The sequence below is a fragment of the Cervus canadensis genome, chromosome 20 (assembly GCF_019320065.1).
Source record: "Cervus canadensis isolate Bull #8, Minnesota chromosome 20, ASM1932006v1, whole genome shotgun sequence".
Lineage (NCBI taxonomy): Eukaryota > Metazoa > Chordata > Mammalia > Artiodactyla > Cervidae > Cervus > Cervus canadensis.
The window spans coordinates 45,732,212-45,749,485 of NC_057405.1; the positions used below are offsets into that span (position 1 = coordinate 45,732,212).

A 17,274-nucleotide genomic window follows, 5' to 3' on the forward strand; every position below is an offset into this window, starting at 1 on the left:
GTATTATTCTGTGATTCTAAGAACATGACTGAAGTCAGCCTAGGTCTGCCATTTATCATCTTGATCAAAATACTCAATCTCCTGAAACTCTAATTTCCTCATGTGTTAAATGGGAATAAGAATAGTATTCATGTCACAGGACTACATGAAATTCATGAGGACTACATGAAATAATTCATGGAAAGTGTTTGGGTTAAAACTTGGCAGACAGAAAGTGATCAATAAAGATATACTTTATTATCAATATTGATAATTCAATCATCTTCTGTAAAATAGTTCTGGGAAAAGGTAAGTGTACATTTGATTATACATATCATGGCTTCTTGAGAGACATGCATAGGGATCATAATGCCATTTCAGGTATTTAATATTTGTTTCTAGTAACATATTCCTATAATTCTTCATGATTCCTATATTTCAAATTCCTAATAATTCTATAATTCAAATATAACTAGAATAAATTACCACAAATTATAGGACCTCATTTAGAAAATTGCAAATGTTGGTTGTGTATATATGAGAATATACAAAAATTTATAAATCAGTCAACAACCGACATATGACATCGTAACAAAACTGATCTAAAAATATTTAGGATGGGGCATATGTTGGGGAGCAGTGGCATGGTAAAGCAATAAAAATAGGCAGAGTTTGGAATTAAACAGACAATTAAAATCTAGGTTCTGCTTCCTACTAATTTGGGCAAATAAATTAACTTCTTTGTACTCCTAGGTTCCTCTTTGTGAATCCGGGATCATAACAGTTTGGAATAGTGTGACAAGTTGTTTTCCAAAAAAAATCCAATTGTTCAATGAAAAGGAATTGATTAAATATAGTATTTCTCAGATGTTGGATGTCTATCCAATCATTTAAAAAATGTTCATCTGTATTTGTTGATATGGAAAGATTTTCACAGTATACTGCAATAGTATATGTACTATAATTCCATTTTTTAACATTCCTAGAAAAAAGTTTGTGAGATAATAACCTGACATTAAAAAATCTAAGATTATCAGTTGATTTTTTAAATGTACTTATGCATGTTTTTCATTTTCTAAATGAATATAAACTACTTGCATACTTAAGAGATAAATATATAAATGGTACTTTTCAGGTTGGTTGTAGGAATTAAGTGAGATAATTTAGGTAAGATTAAACTCCCACACTATGTTTAATAAAATTCAGCTGTTACTACTTGTTAGTTACATGGCTGAATGGCTTCCCAGGTGGCTCAGTGGTAAAGAATCTGCCTGCCAATGCAGTAGATGCAGGAGGCTTGGGTTCGATCCCCGGATCAGGAAGATCCCCTGGAAAAGGAAATGGCAACCCATTCCAGTATTCTTGCTGGGAAAATCCCGTGGACAGAGGAGCCTGGTGGGCTACAGTCCATGTGGTCGCAAAGAGTCGGACACGACTCAGTGAGGAAGTGCGGCATACACGGCACGTGACTGAATGCCTGTCACTGTGTAAAGCAGAGCCATTCTGCTGTGACACAGAAGTGTTGTCTACCTAATTCAGAGCTCAGATTAGATGCTTAAAGATTATAATCAATAATTACAAGAAACTATTGACAAACCAACTACTATTTAAACAAACGAACTAGTCTAGAGGAAAAGGTAAATAAAAAATAAAGATTGTTTTATCAATCATCATGTATTTATTGAGAACCTATTATCCCCGCCTATGTATATTTGTATCCCCAAATACTAAAATAAATTTCATTACTTTATTAGAATTTATTGTTTTTTAAATTGGCTTTGTTTCAAGTTTCTATTGTTCTTACATCAGAAAAGACTTTGTGAAAAATCTTCAGGCATCATTTCCATTTGAGATCTTACTCCTTTGTTAAAAAGAAGGTAATAATTCCATTATGTTACTTTCTGATTTTCACAATTAAGACTAAAGTATAATAAATATAAAACAATTTTCTTTATGCTTTTATTATTGTGGTTATTTTCCACGAATTATCCCATTTATCTCTCTCTAGCCAGTTTCCATTGAAGAACTTCCTCAGTATCTTAAAGTCAACTATACTTAAATATTTATTTTTCACTTGGTCAGCTCTCAAAGGGATTTCAGGACTGTCCCATCAATTTTGTTCATTGAGGTTTGAATATAAAGATTGAGGCACATCTCTTCAGCTAATACAAATGGACAGGAGCAGGAAAATAATACTGGCAAATGAATGAATTTCTACTTAATGTTTTGCTTTACTATAATGTATAAGGTTAAACTCTTTACAAACAAGTATCATATTTTATTGACGGAACCTACCTTTCAGGCATTTCTTGCATTGTGGCAGGAATGAGTACATCTGTAAGAACCTTAATCACAGCAAAAGAGAGTTAACATAAAACCTTACTCAATATTTCTATAGAGACACATTTACTCTTTGTCAGCTACTTTTTATTCCGAACTTTCTAGAGAATAATATGTTAACTCATTTCTGAAAGTTATACTTTTATCTCGAAAATGAATGTATATGTGAACTGTGTATGTGTGTTTGTGTGTGTGTAAAAGGCAAGGGGAGGGGTATATAGAAATACTGCAATGCCAGTTAAGCAGGTGACAGGAATATACCGAGTACAGAGTGTTAGTTTTCAGAACATAAAGGACACTGAAAAGAAAGGGCTAGACTGACTGAACCTTAAACATGGGTGAGATGGTGAGTAGGACCTTGATGAGAATAAGTGGAAAGAAAAAATTAGTGCTGACTGATACCAACTCAGGAGAAACTGATAAATAAAGGAGATGGGGAATCAGATAGGATATGAACAATACGGATACCTTGGGCTGGCTCATAAACTGAGTGGGCCAGTCTGGGGACGAGGACCAAGAGGGCTACAGAAGATATTTCAAAATGAGAGTAAACACTCATCTACAAAGGCCTGTGTAGCCTACTAGCAAAATGCACATGTAGTCCATGTATATGAAACACAAAACCCAGACAGTATTGTAGATGCCCAGTATGCTCGTCACCAGTGAACTGGCCTTGGTGATTATGTACAGTTTTAAGGACTAAAAGCTGAGCAATCTCTAGAGGTGGGATGAAGGTCTTGCCAAAGCTCATGTTACAATACACTACTCTATTTACAGTGCTCACTGTGAGAAAAACTGTGTATGGAAAGGTACTTACACTCTGGACTTTTGTGCTGAAGGCAAAGAAATAGACCATTTGGCAATGGGGAAAGCCATGCTTTACGGATATTTTTTGGAGGTCTGAAAGACAGTCGGAACAGCTTTACCTTGCTGCTGGTAAATGTGTGTGTGTGAGCCCAGGTCTTTACCCACTCTTGGAACCACCTGCTTTCACCTTTCCGATTACTTCCTCATGTCTTAAACATTGCAGATAATCACTTAGTGCAAACTGAACCATTTCTCTCTACATGATGATATTCTTATTTGACCCAGAGAAATGAGACAATCCTTGCCCTCCTTTGCTTTCCTTCAACTTTAACTAAAGGTAGAGAATATACAGCACTTACTCTATTCTCTTATGCTGCAGTAAGGAAGAATGGAATAGAGGATGAAAATATGGACGCCCTCATCCTAGGTCAAGCCCAGTTCTCGATGTGCAAAGATGCTTCTGGACTGTTTAGTGTCTGCTTTACTTCTCTGCAAAGTTGAGAAGGTAATAGCAGCAACTAACTTAGATGGATTATTCCTCTGAAATACGTAAGAGAGCTCCAGCTTGGGTTTTCTTGCTTACCCAAATCCTTAATATGTTTTAAAAGGAAAGCTTTTGTTTTTCCTTACGACAATTGAACAGGTTAATGCAGATAGACTCAATTCAAAATACCCAAATTGTAATACAGTTTTCTCCCTCAGCTTGGACCTCTATGTACTCTCACTTGGGAACAGATTCCTGGGGGAATTAGCTCAACCCTCTTTCCAGCTGAATGGCTGGTTTTGTGGCCAACCATTTCCTCTTTGCTTTCAATATCCTTCCTGATCCTTCTGTAGACACTTAGGGACTCTTATTTGGCTTAATAACAAAATTCATCAGTAATGCATTAACATTAGAGATTTCCAGATTTTTCAAGTTATTAGTTTTGTAAGAGTGTGTAATTCTGCTTTCCCCAAACTCTGATACTATTTATTCTGAAAACATCTTAGACAGTTAATAAAATTATGTAAGTTTTTATGGAAGTGTGTCACATTTAGAATCATTCTTAGCTGTAAACAGAAACTGATTTTTGTATTACTTAATATAAATTTATATTAAAATACATTCACTATTACATACATACTATTAAGCTGATTGCTTTCTAATCAGAAAAAATTAATAGTGTATCTCCAGCTAGAAATAACAAGTTTATTGAAAACATATTGAGAAGTTTAGATGGAATGAGAAATATGTTTAAGTCATCCTAAAGAGCTTACCTTATAAAGAATTGAGTCACAAACACAGAAAATGTCAATTATAACTGGGTTTTCAAGCAGGGGAAGAAGATGATCAGGCATTCCTTGCCAAAAGTGTAATAAGAAATGCTGAATCTAGTTGAGAGCAAAGAGTACGTACATTAACATTTTTCCTTAACGTGAACTTGTATGAAAAACAAGAAAAGAATGTTTACATAATACAGTCAGCAAAGTGTTCTTTATTCCTCTTACCTCCTCAAAGTTTCCATTTATTGCGTTGTCCAAGATGCACTGGCAGTGAGTTTTGTACATCATTATTAGGGTATCAACCTATATCAAGGAAGAAAAATCTTATCAAAAGCACCCTTTCAATGCTGCCTTCATTTTGTTCATGCATACATTTGTTCATATATTCAAACACATCTTTAAAATTCCTGTTATGGACCAAGCGCTGTGCTCAATGCCAAGGAAACAAAGGTAAAGGCGTAATTCTTATTTTAAGGAGCATACTGCCTTATGAAGGGAGAAGGATGAGCAAATGGATAGCTGCAGGACAGTGTGATAAGAGAAACGAAAAAAGTGATTGTTCAGGGAACTATCAGTCCCTGATAAAAGTGACATTGTAGTTTTCTGCTTAATAAGAAAATCTCCTTTGATTGGAGAAATAAACATAAAATGGTAACATACAGTAACTCTTCACACAGTTTTATTAAGCAGGTGTGTGGGCAGGGTGGTGCAGTGGTTTCCAGTTTCGGTTGTGGAGTCAGCTAACACTGAACGTTGGCTCCACCTCACTGTTTTGCACAAGTTGCTTTGTCTCTGACCCCAAGCTTTGTATCTTCAAGTAGTAATAACATATTACTTATAAGGTGTTGGAGAAGATAAAATAAGACGTGATGCACATGGAACAAGTTTCCTCATGCAAAGTATAAAATCTTACTGTATTACCTCAAATTACTAATAACATCAAATGACTCGTTGGCCAAAAAAGATTTCAACATTAAATGTCTGTTACAAAAATTCTCTATTTTTGTATGTATACATGGTGTACATGTATACACCAGTACTTGTATCCACAGATAGAAAATCTTAAAACATCTTACAATTTGCAGAGGGTTAGAACTTGTTAATATTCTGGCAAACTAGGAACACCCATGTTCAAAACATTTTTATTTTTATAAGCTAGAAATATTCCTACCTGTTACAGGGTGAGTGTTCTATGTGAACAGGGGAACAGGCTTAGATGTTAGAGGTGTGAACTCTGCCTGCAGGATACCTGGATTTGAATGCTAGCTCTCATCTGCCACTTAGTAGCTATGTGATGTTGGGCAAAGTACTTAACATTTATGTGTCTTAATTTCCTCATCTATAAAATGGAGATCATAAAAACAGTAAATATCTAATCGGGTTGTTATGAGGACTAAATAAATTAACACATGAAAGTGGCCGGAGTAATCCATAATACAATGCTATGGTTAACTATTTTTATCTTTATAGTATCTAGGGTGGTGATGGTGACAGGGGTGTCCTACTCCAATTCTTTGCTCTCCAACCTTTATCCCTGCAGCCCAGCGACATCAGACATCTTTGTGGTTTAGTGTAAAGCTGTATAATGATGGCATGCAAATTACCAATCTACCTCTAAGGAGGTATGCTGACTACACTCCTCTGCCAGGATACGTCACCACTGATGCAAATGAAATATGCTCTTTACCTTAAGCAACAATTTTATATTTTCAGATGGACCACAAGACATAGTTTTAAATGAGGATAAGAACAGCATGAATGATAGAAAGGAATTAATAACAGTTGTCAAAAATTAACCCTTTGGCCCCTGAGAGCCACTAAAGAACAAGTGAACTTTTATCTTCACAAGTGTTTCCATTTATTTGTGTCAAAATTTTTTTCTTCTATACAGACAGCATCAGAAATTTTAAATCTTATCATTGGTACTTTGTTTATTTAATAGTTACACAGTCTAGGGTAAGAACTTTGCATTGTAGCATATTTTGCAGTCTTTATAAACATAACATTACATATAAACATAAACATTACAGAGGGTAGAATCAAAAGCAAGTCTTCGCTCTAGTAAAGTCAGTGAGCAAGTGAGGGGGTAGCAACTGTCTTGAGTGACGCTCTGCTGGGGGCAAAAACAGGTCCCTCAGCTTCAGCAAACACCGCTCACTGGGGTCAGCTTCTCACTAGGCAGCCTCCATCATATCTGCCTCAAGAAAGTAGGTGCTTGAAAGTGTTCAGCTTCAGCCACACCCCTCTTTCTACAAACTGACATGTTACCTGGGGAACTTGGCTACTGGCTAGGAAGGTAAAAGGCAGGGTCCAGCTGTCCTCAGAGGACAAAGGGAAGTATGGGGCTCATGATGGGGGCCACTGGGAATGAATTTAGAAACCAGAGGTTATTTAAGCATCTTGAATACCGAGTGAAAAATGATTTACAGACCAGTTTTTCAAGTTGACAGATAAGGAATTCCTTGGAGGTTAGCAGAGAAGGCTGAAATAAACTACTGGAACATGTTCCTCACTTCTTTTTTTCTTTGTTACTCTCTCCGTCACCCTCCTCACCTGGTATATTTACACAGTAAACATCTTCTTGATATGTTTGCATGTGAGCCATCCTCTCCACAAAGGTGAGCCAACAATACCCTCCCCCAAAGAACTGTGTTCCCCAAGGTCCCTCAGATTTCCACAAGTTCCCCCACAAATTGTCACATGTTAACATTTACTGGAGGTATCTCCAATCTGAAGTCATAATGTCATATTATTTCCATAAGGTTAAAAGATGATGTGATGACCTTGAGAAATATGATGGGAGAGGAGCATAGTAGGAAGTGGACATACTTCAGGAGGCTTGCCTGGATCTGAGAACTACCTTTAATATTTCGCCTGTTCCTAACTGGGAGAATAAGTCTGTCATTATTATAAATTAGAATGAAGTTACTGTGCATCTCTACTTATCTATGAATAAACCTTTTTAACAGCGTGTCATTTTTATTTCCAGTTTCTACAAATGCCCATTACTAAATACAGCTGGACTTTGTTAATCATATTCATCTGTCTTTGCACCTTAAAAATATGAACTGATTTAAAATACTGTGAAAAATATTTTCTCAAATGCTAATAGAAAATAAACTTTAGTTGAAAAGAATGCAGAAATCTTTATGCTTTGATATAATAATGGATCCTGCCATTAGTCAGCCAGCAGATACCCAGCAAATGCCTCTAGAAGTCTAGAAATAGAGGAGCTTTTAGCTTTAGACTTTACTACACAAGCATTGAAATTTATTTTATAAACTGAAGTTCAGGAAACTGCTTCTTCTTTAACTTTCAAAAAATTTTGCAACAGAGCACAAAGTTTTATAATTGAGAAGAATCTTTGGAATCTTCAAGCAAGGTCCTTCCATTCATCTAGGTATCTCTCCCTCAGTGATAGGAACAAATTCTGTCCTAGAGAAGTGGTTGATGACTAATTACTGAAATGAAATGGCGCTAATAGAAAAATATAACACTTAAAATGAAAGAAATTGCATATGATAGGCACATTCTAGGATTTTCTTCCTTGATACTGAGTTTTAAATAAAAAATAAACTTTAGTCTTTTGAGGTTTATTTTACCACCTTCTGATAATATACTATCAGGGAGATGGTAAATAATTAATTGGAAAGTCCTGAATCGATGTTAGTAAACATTTGTCCCTCCTATAAATCAGTCAATTATGTTTGATTATGCAGATTTCTGTTTCCCACGAGTGCCATGAGATTCCCAGCAAATTGAGATATGAAACCAACATATCGGAAAATCAATAGAGAAGTATCTTTAATTGATACCTTGTCCTTAGAAAGGCATCCTTGGTACACAAGGTGTTGAGCGCTGGGGAATTCTGGAAGAAGTGTTCCAGTTTTTGAGCTAAGTGAATATTTACGAGTGAAGCCACCCTATAATTTAAAAAATGAAAAGAAATAAATCATTATCAACTATTTGATAATGACATACAATTCTACAACATACAATTCTAACAATATAGAAACCTACAAAATTTCATTCTTTATCTTTCAAACCATAACAAGTCAGGAGATTTGGGTAAACTGTTTATTAGATCAAACACCTGGATAAACTAAATATTTCAGCAGAATTACTGTTGCCAAATCATACATAGTTTCACAGTCTGGGCATTTTTCTTTTACTTCAGACTTTAGTTTTAAATACTTTCAGTTTTCACAACTTTTAGAAATTTTAGTTTACAAGTTTACATTTGTTAATGACATGTTTTAAAACAGCTACTTTTAGACTACTGAAATTAATATGAAAGGGTCAGAAATTGCCAAATTCACTTATGAATTACCAAATCATTTATGGATTAAATAAATGAGATGGTAAGAAGTTTAATTTATTATGCCTCAAAGATAATTAGTGGTAAAATTGTGATTAAAGACTAATTCTTCAGATTTCCAAACTAGTACTCATGATTTTCCCTTCTCAACCTCCTTCCCTCTGTCAAATTCAGGTACTTGTTCTCTTTTGAATCTTTTGGAACACACCCTTCAAAGGTTGGAGAAGGAAATAGCAACCTACTCTGGTATTCTTGCCTGGAAAATCCCATGAACAGAGGAGACTGGTGGGCTATAGTCCAAAGGGTTGCAAAGAGTCAGACACGACTGAGCCACTAAGTAACCCTCTGGTAGTTTTCCGAAAATCAGAAAAAGTGACAAATAAGTAACATATAATACTGCAATTCTAATGTACCTACAAGAAACCCACACATAAAGAAGAGAGTAAGAATACGTAGTCATGACGGAACCAGAGCCTTAGCAAAGGCTTCCCAGATGGCTCAGTGTTAAAGAATCTTCCTTTAGCACTGTTAGGAGATGTAGGAGATGCAAGTTGGATCCCTGGGTTGGGAAGATGCCCTGGTGGAGGAAATGGCAACCCACTTCAATATTCTTGCCTAGGAAATCCCATGGACAGAAGAGCAGGGCGGGCTACGGTCCATTGGGTTGCAAAGGGTCAGCTGACTGAACATGCACACACACACTCATAGGTCACAACTGATTGTTGGTTTTGTTTGTGGAGAACGCCTACATATATTAACATTGATGAATTACAAAACCTAATGTTGAATGAAACCAGAAAGTCATAGAAAAAGTGAATCCATTTTTATGTAGGGCCAATAATAAATAATGCATTGGTGATAACAAATTGGACAATGATAAGCAATATATAATATTTACTATTTTAATCATTTTTAAATACACAGTTCAGTGGTACTAAGTACAGCCTCACTGCATTATTTAATATTGATGGTATATATTCATAAGTGATAAACTTTAATGAAGGACAAAGGAGTAATTAACACCAAATTCTGTGAGCAGTAGTGTTTGGTAGGGACAGGAAGTGATTGTGGTGAGGGCACAAAGAGGACTTCTCTTTTAAACAATGAGGTAGGTCATGAGTTTTTATCTTATGCTTATTTTTAAAACTCCATGTGTGTGCATGTGTTACAATAATACATTTCCCAATAAAAATGTTAGAGTGCTATGGAAACACATATTAAGGAACAGAGTATACGTCTTTTAACTATTATTTAAAACTCTCATGCTGATAAATAATAGTTTTGTGATAGAAGCTAGCAACACATATGGAACATCAACAGGGGGAAGAGTGCCTGAAGAAAAAAATTCAAAAATTAAATTTGCCTGGATATGTTAACAAATGTGTACAAAGCTGGTATAAATTAAATGATAATATTCTGTCTAGAACCTATAACACAAAAAGAAAGGAGAGATTGATAAACTGGGAAAAATTAGAAGATGTTCATTTTAATTCCACTAATAGGTTTTCTATTTTAATTGCACTAAATGAGGTGCCAAATCTTAGACCAGCTATGGAGGTCTGTTTCTTTTTCTTTTTTTTTTCTCTCAACTGATGACTTCACTACTCTTGGTTGAACGATTAGGAATCTTATTTCCAAAAGAAAACAAGAAGGAACCTACAGAAAAGAAACAATATGATTAGAAGCAAGAGGGTCTGATTTATGAGGAAAGATTAAAGGATTTAAGCTGCACAGTTTGGTTAAGTGATGACTAAAAGAGAGCATGATAACAGTCTACAAATATTTGAAAAGCATATACCAAGGAGGGAGGATTTGCTATTTATCTTGGTACAAAGTTGTTAAACTGGTCATGAATGGTTGATATTAAGGAGAAGGCTATCAGGGAAACTTCCTGGTTGAAATGTATGAAATCAAGGGACTATTCCCTAGGAAATAATGGCAACTTCATTACTAGAGCCACTGAAAATAAAATTGGACCCACACTGGAAGATTCACAGGAAAAGTTTTCTTCGACCAGAATAAAGTATTAAAACTAGGTTTCATTTGTTTGTTTATTCCTGGCAATTAAAGGGTTCTGAGACTTTCTCTAAGATATTTTTGAAATGTGAACCACTATATTTATGAATAAAACATTTTAAGCAATCAAAATTCATACTGCTGGCTGATAATGAGTCTTAATTTCCTCTCCATGTTTTGTTTTGCTTTTATTGCCATTGATTTTGTTCACTTTTATATTATGAGTCATTTAAAACTTAAAAGAAGGTATATATAAAAAGTAATAAATACTCATACTTACCATCTTGAGACATCAGACATTTGAAATATTAAAGTGGCCTCTGTTGCCCTCTCTAATTTCATTCCCATCCCCCTCACCAGGAATAATTAATGTTCTGGATTTGGTTTATATCATTACTATACAAACCTTTAAAAATTTACCTCATATGTAAATGCTTTTAAATAACATACACTATTTGCTTTAAAACTGGTACCATATAGTATGTATTTTTCTACATTCAACGAGCTTTTTTCACACAACTTTAAGTATTCGAGATGAACCTAATTTGATTCTTAGGACTATAGTTCACTCATTTCCAAAGCAGTGTAGTATTTTCTTAAATGTATAAAATTTTATTTTCCTACTATATCATAATAGAATTTTATTTTTTGGTATTCTGAAATTATAAACAATACTGTAATGAACATCCACATGCATACCTTCTTGTGCACAGTGTGAAGGTTTCTCTAGGAAGGCAGTCATAATGTGTGCGAACTTTCTGTTTTATTAGGTATTGCCCCTTCTACCATTTAGAAAAGCTTCTTAGCTCCCATTCTTAACATGACTATGTTTTAATAGTTTTAATTGCTGCTAGTTCAGTAATAGTAAAATGATTACTCATTAAGATTTTAATGTTCATTTTCCTGATTTAAAAATAGATATATTTATTGGCAGGGTGGTATTCAAAATATTGACTACACATTATAGAGGGCTTCCCCAGTGGCTCAGTGGTAAAGAATCTGCTTGCAATGCAGGAGCTGCAGGGGACACAGGTTCGATCCCTGGGTCAGGAAGATCCCCTGAGGAAGGTCATGGCAACCCACTCCAGTATTCTTGCCTGGAGAATCCCATGGACAGAGGAGCCTGGCGGGCTACAGTCCACGGGGTCACACAGAGTCAGACACGACTGAAGCGACTTAGCACGCACGCACACACACGTTACAGAACCCGGTCAATCAGAGCAGGCACCATGAGCACCAACACTACATATGTCATTCTTTTTCATCTTGGGTGACTTGCCTGTTCACATACTTTGCTGCTACTAAGTCACTTCAGTCGTGTCCGACTCTTAGCGACCCCATGGACCGCAGCCTACCAGGCTCCTCCATCCATGGGATTGTCCAGGCAAGAGTGCTGGAGTGGGGTGCCATTGCCTTCTCCGGTTCACATACTTTACTACATTTCTATTGGGTTGTCTTGTTATTGGGCTTCTCTGGTGGCTCAGACAATTTTTATTATTGAGTTGAACACACTCTAAAACAGTGCCATCTGATAGAACTTTCTGGGATGATGAAAATGTTCTATTATCTGCATTGTTCAAATACAATATTCACTAGTCAGCACTTGAAATGTAAATAATGTGACAAAGAAACTGAATATTTTATTTTATGTAATTAATAGTCATTTGTGGCTAGTGGCTACCATACTGCATAGTACTTGTAGATATTAATCCTCTATCACTTATATATGATATATATCCAGTTTTATGTTATACATTTTATGTATTTGAAGCCATATAAACATATATTTGTTTTTGCATCCTGTTTTGCTTCCTAACACTTCTCCATGTCATTAAAAGTCTTAATAAATGATATCATATTCAGTCCTATAAAAGTCTTACAAATTATTCAACCATTCCTTATTATTAGTCATTTAGATTGATATGTTTTACACCATAGTCAATAACAATTTTGTACATAATATTTTGTTTGCATTTTCTATTATTTCTTTATGTGAGATTCATACAAAGGTGAAATTAGTTGGAGAAAGAGTATGAACACTTCTAAGATTTGAACATGGATCTTGCAATGATCTTTCAGAAAATTTGTTCTGTCTTCACCAGCAGGATATGAAAGAGCTTATCTCACCATACTTTTACCAGCTTAATAATAATTTTTATATTTGATAATTTCATTATTTAAAATATTAATTTAAATTTATTTGGTAGTTCATTTTCATGCATTTATTGGCCTTTTCTTCCTCGTGTATTTTCTCTATTCATGTTTTTTTTAAAAATTGTTATTGAGGTCCTCCTACTTTTTAAATAAATTGGTAGTATTTCTTCATGTAGTAGAGATATTATCCTATTGTCATATTTGCATGTGACAATGGAATAATATCTTCCCATTGTCTTTTTTTTGACTTCAGATTTTGTGTATGATACTTTGATTTAAAGAATTTTTTTCAATTTCATGTTTTCATTTTTTTCCCTTTGAAATTTCTTAAATTGTTTTCATGCTTAGAAAGTTATTCCCCCTTCAGAAATGAGGTAGATATATTTCCTTCTAATTATTATTTTTGTATTTAATAACTTATATGAACTTCATAAAGATATGAGCTTTAGAAATTTTTTTTTTCCAAAATAGACCATTTTTCTAACATCACGCCCTGAAGAATTTTATTTATTTATTTGGCACTCTCTCTTCTTCCATAAAGGAATTATGAAAATTCATTGAAAAATACTTTTCCCTTCATTGGGTATAATGTGTCCTTGATCACACACTAAATTATTTCGTACACTTGGGCCTTTTTTCAGGTATCTAATCTCTGCTGTAGATTTGTTCTACCTACATTTGAGTTAGTATAATAGTGTCATAATTTTGATATCTGCCAGACAAGTCTCCTTTGATTATTCTTTATACTTCTCTTAACTATTACTTCCTGCATATCTTTGTGCGTGCATGCATGCATGCTCAGTCACTGAGTCGTGTCATACTCATGTGACTGCATGGACTGTAGCCTGCCAGGCTCCTTTGTCCATGGAATTTTCCAGGCAAGAACACTGCAGTGAGTTGCCATTTCCTACTGCCGGGAATCTTCCCCATCCAGGGATTGAACGCGTGTCTTTTGCGTCTCCTGCATTGGCAAGTGGACTGTTTACCACTGAGCAACCTGGGAAGCCCCATATATCCTTTTAGATCAAGTTAATTTCCAAAAGTAACTGCTCATTCAAATTTTTAAATAGAGTATTAAATGTCTAAATTTAAGGAAGAATTGAGACAGGGTAGCCATTCCCTTTTTCAGAGGATCTTCCTGACCCAGGGATTGAACCTGGGTCTCCTGCTTTGCAGGCAGATTCTTCACCATCTGAGCCACCAGGGATGCCTTTTCTTTTGATTACTCCCAAATATTTTGCATTTCTGCTGTTTCCTGAAATTTACATTTTACAATGTTCTACCTTTCCTGTCTTCCGCAGAGCCTGTTCCCACCTCTCTCAACAGGGAATCTGTGAGAAAAGTTCCGTAGAAAACAATTTGAATGACCATTTTCTCAGTTCGCCCAAGGAAAGCACTTGGCTAGCACAATTCCAGATGCCTAAAAGAGCTTATTCCCTACATACAATGGATGCCTTGGGGGCATTAAGACTACATTCTCTCTGGAAATCCTGACTGAGAAGAGCTGCGACTTCAAAGTTCTTCAGACTTCTACTACCCCCTACCATGATTTCACTCACAGAAAATGACCTGACTGCTGATACCTCAGAGAGAAAACCAAAACCACCAAACTATCTCAATTTCCTGCCACAAAATCCACAAACCCACTTCATCTGAACTAACCCATTCCTCTTTCCAGTTTTAATGAAATAAATGTCCTTCTCTCTAGGGCCACTTCCTCCACTCCAAAGCTCTCCCTTGCCCATCTCTTCGTGACCCTGTACCCTTGACTGTCTTTCACGTCTTCAGTCTCTACTCTTTACTGACTATGTTTTATCAACATTAGAACCATGGTTCAATCTTCCTCTTGAACTAATTGTCAAGCCCACCCCTATCCTGACTAAGTTTTCTACATTCAATTCCACTGCCCACTCATTTCACAAATCAATCAAACCCTAGCTCTCTCACAAATCACTCAAACCCTAGCACTGAAAAAGCTCTCCCTGCAGTTATTATCTGTACTTAACTTATTCCATAGACCTTTTCCAGTCTGCATCTTAATGACCCTTTAGCACCATTTGATAGCAGCAACCAGTCCCTTCCCTTGGAATCACTCTTTTCTTCTGGCTTCTATGCCTCTATGTTCTCCTTTTTCCTCCCTCTCTGGCTTCTCCTCTTGTTCTTCTTTCCCACTTTTCACAACTCTTTTCTCATAATGTTTTTTTCTTCTCATTTATTTTATCCCTAAATGTGTTTACCCTTTACCATGACTTCTATCATCATCAAACTAAATACCTAAATCCTCTCATCCAGTCATATATATCCAACTGCTCACTTCAAGTATACACTGGATATTTTATAAACATATCAAATATTTGTTGTTGTTCAGCCACTAAGTCGTGTCTGGCTCTTTGAAACCCCACAGACTGCAGCAAATCAGACTTCCCTGTTCTTCACTATCTCTCAGAGTTGGCTCAAACTCAAGTTTGTTGAGTTGGTGATGCAATATACCATCTCATCCTCTGTCACCCTCTCCTCCTCTCACCCTCAATCTTTCTCAGGATCAGGGTCTTTTCCTTGGTGGCTTCCCTGGTGGCTCAGACGGTAAAGAATCTGCTTGCAATGCAGGAGACTTGCGTTCATTCCCTGGGTCAGGAAGATCCCCTGAAGAAGGGAATGGCTACCCACTTCAGTATTTTTGCCTGGAGAATTCTATGGACAGAGGAGCCTGGCAAGCTACAATCCATGGGGTCACAAAGAGTTGGACACAACATCAAATATAGCAAATTCCAAACTGAGCCCTTCGTCTTTCAAGTCTTTCTACCTGCTTCTCTTCCAGTACTTCCTGACTAAAACCAGTCATTTCTCTCCATCCTTTGGGCTTTTATCCTTATTTGGATATTTTCTTATCCAGATTATCCATGTATCTATAGCATGATGCTCCTTTTGTTTGCCTTCCTGTTTGCTGGTTTTTAATATTTGGCAACATCAGAGACATTTTTGGTTTTCACAGTGAGGTGGAGGGAGAGCTATTGGATCTGAAGGATAGAAACCAGAGACTCTGTGATGTTGAAATATCCTACCAATGCACATGACATCTCCCACTACACAGAATTATCTGGCCTAAAATGTCAGTGGTACAAAGGCTGAGAAATCCTAATCTATGTTCCATCTGTTTGGACCACTCTTCTCCTCCTCCTCCTCCAAAATCCTACTTATCTCAGTTCTATCTTTAAATGTTACTTACTGTGGGAAATGTCCTTAATCACTTATACTAGGTTAATCCTCAAGATACTCTTTATAATTAGTTATGATTACTTGCTCAAGGTATGTTTTTCTGCTACACTATATAGGATCAAACTTATCCATTCACAATTTTGTTCCCTCATACCTGTAATACCACATATCTATCAATTAACATTTTAACCATGGGTTTAAAAAATAGAATTTTATTTTGAATTTGTAAGAAAACAAATACATCTCAGTTTCCTTAGCTGTAAATTGGCAATATTATTACCTATTTTCCCTACCTCACCATTCTTAATGCTTAAATGACCCAAAGGATATGAAGATTTGCACTGAAAGTCTCATATCCTGAGCAAACTGATGGTTGGTCACTCCAAAAACAAAACAATTTTTTAAAATTTCAACTTTGTTAAACAAGTATCTTATAATTTTAAAAAATTACTTAGGCTCACTGGAAAAGACCCTGATGCTGGGAAAGATTGAGGGCAAGAGGAGAAGGGGGCAACAGGGGATGAGATGGTTGGATGGCTTCACTGACTCAATAAACATGAGTTTGAGCAAGCTCCAGGTGATAGTAAGGGACATGGAAGTTTGGCATGCTGCAGTCCATGGGGTCACAAAAAGTCAGACATGACTTAGTGACTGAACAACAAGAAGAGTATTTTTGAGCCTTTAGAAAGCCCTTAACTGTGTTCATTTATATAATAATCACAATAATTATATTCTATTATTGCTTCAGGTAGCTTTAGAAAAAGAGGCTGTAGAGCCTAATCAAAAACTTATTTTTACTTTATTAACAAAATCTATACCCGAGTTTTTATTGTGCTCTTCTAAGGAGGAAGAAGTAGACAGGAGAAAAATTTTTCTTTTACTCGATAAAGCAAGGCTTGCCACCTGCATGCTGTGCCAGCTAATGGACTGATGGTACCAGCAGCTCTTCAAAACAGTAGAAGGGACACCTGAGAGAAATGATTTAAACTCCCTGTTGACATAAACTTCAGTCAACTGAAGTGTATTTCTAAGTCAATATTTTTGCACTTTCACAACTGTTTATCTAATAAAGAGCTATTATTTCATTGATAAAAAAAGCAATCTGGAGGATTTTATTATGTAATTAGCCATTAACTATATTAAAAGCACTCGTGGGAAGAAATTGGTCATTTCAGAAGATT

The 17,274-nt window shown here is 35.8% G+C and overlaps 1 protein-coding gene across 1 annotated transcript in view; it reads right to left on the reverse strand.

Moving 5' to 3' along the window:
- RFX6 (regulatory factor X6) overlaps positions 1 to 17,274 on the reverse strand; it is a 52,208-nt gene that overhangs the window by 13,978 nt on the left and 20,956 nt on the right. Inside the window, exons 7-10 of the mRNA XM_043439506.1 lie at positions 8,205 to 8,312; positions 4,615 to 4,692; positions 4,384 to 4,497; positions 2,275 to 2,324 (exon numbers count right to left, since the gene is read on the reverse strand). Coding sequence (XP_043295441.1) covers positions 2,275 to 2,324; positions 4,384 to 4,497; positions 4,615 to 4,692; positions 8,205 to 8,312 — 350 coding nt within the window. The remainder of the gene's footprint in view (positions 1 to 2,274; positions 2,325 to 4,383; positions 4,498 to 4,614; positions 4,693 to 8,204; positions 8,313 to 17,274) is intronic.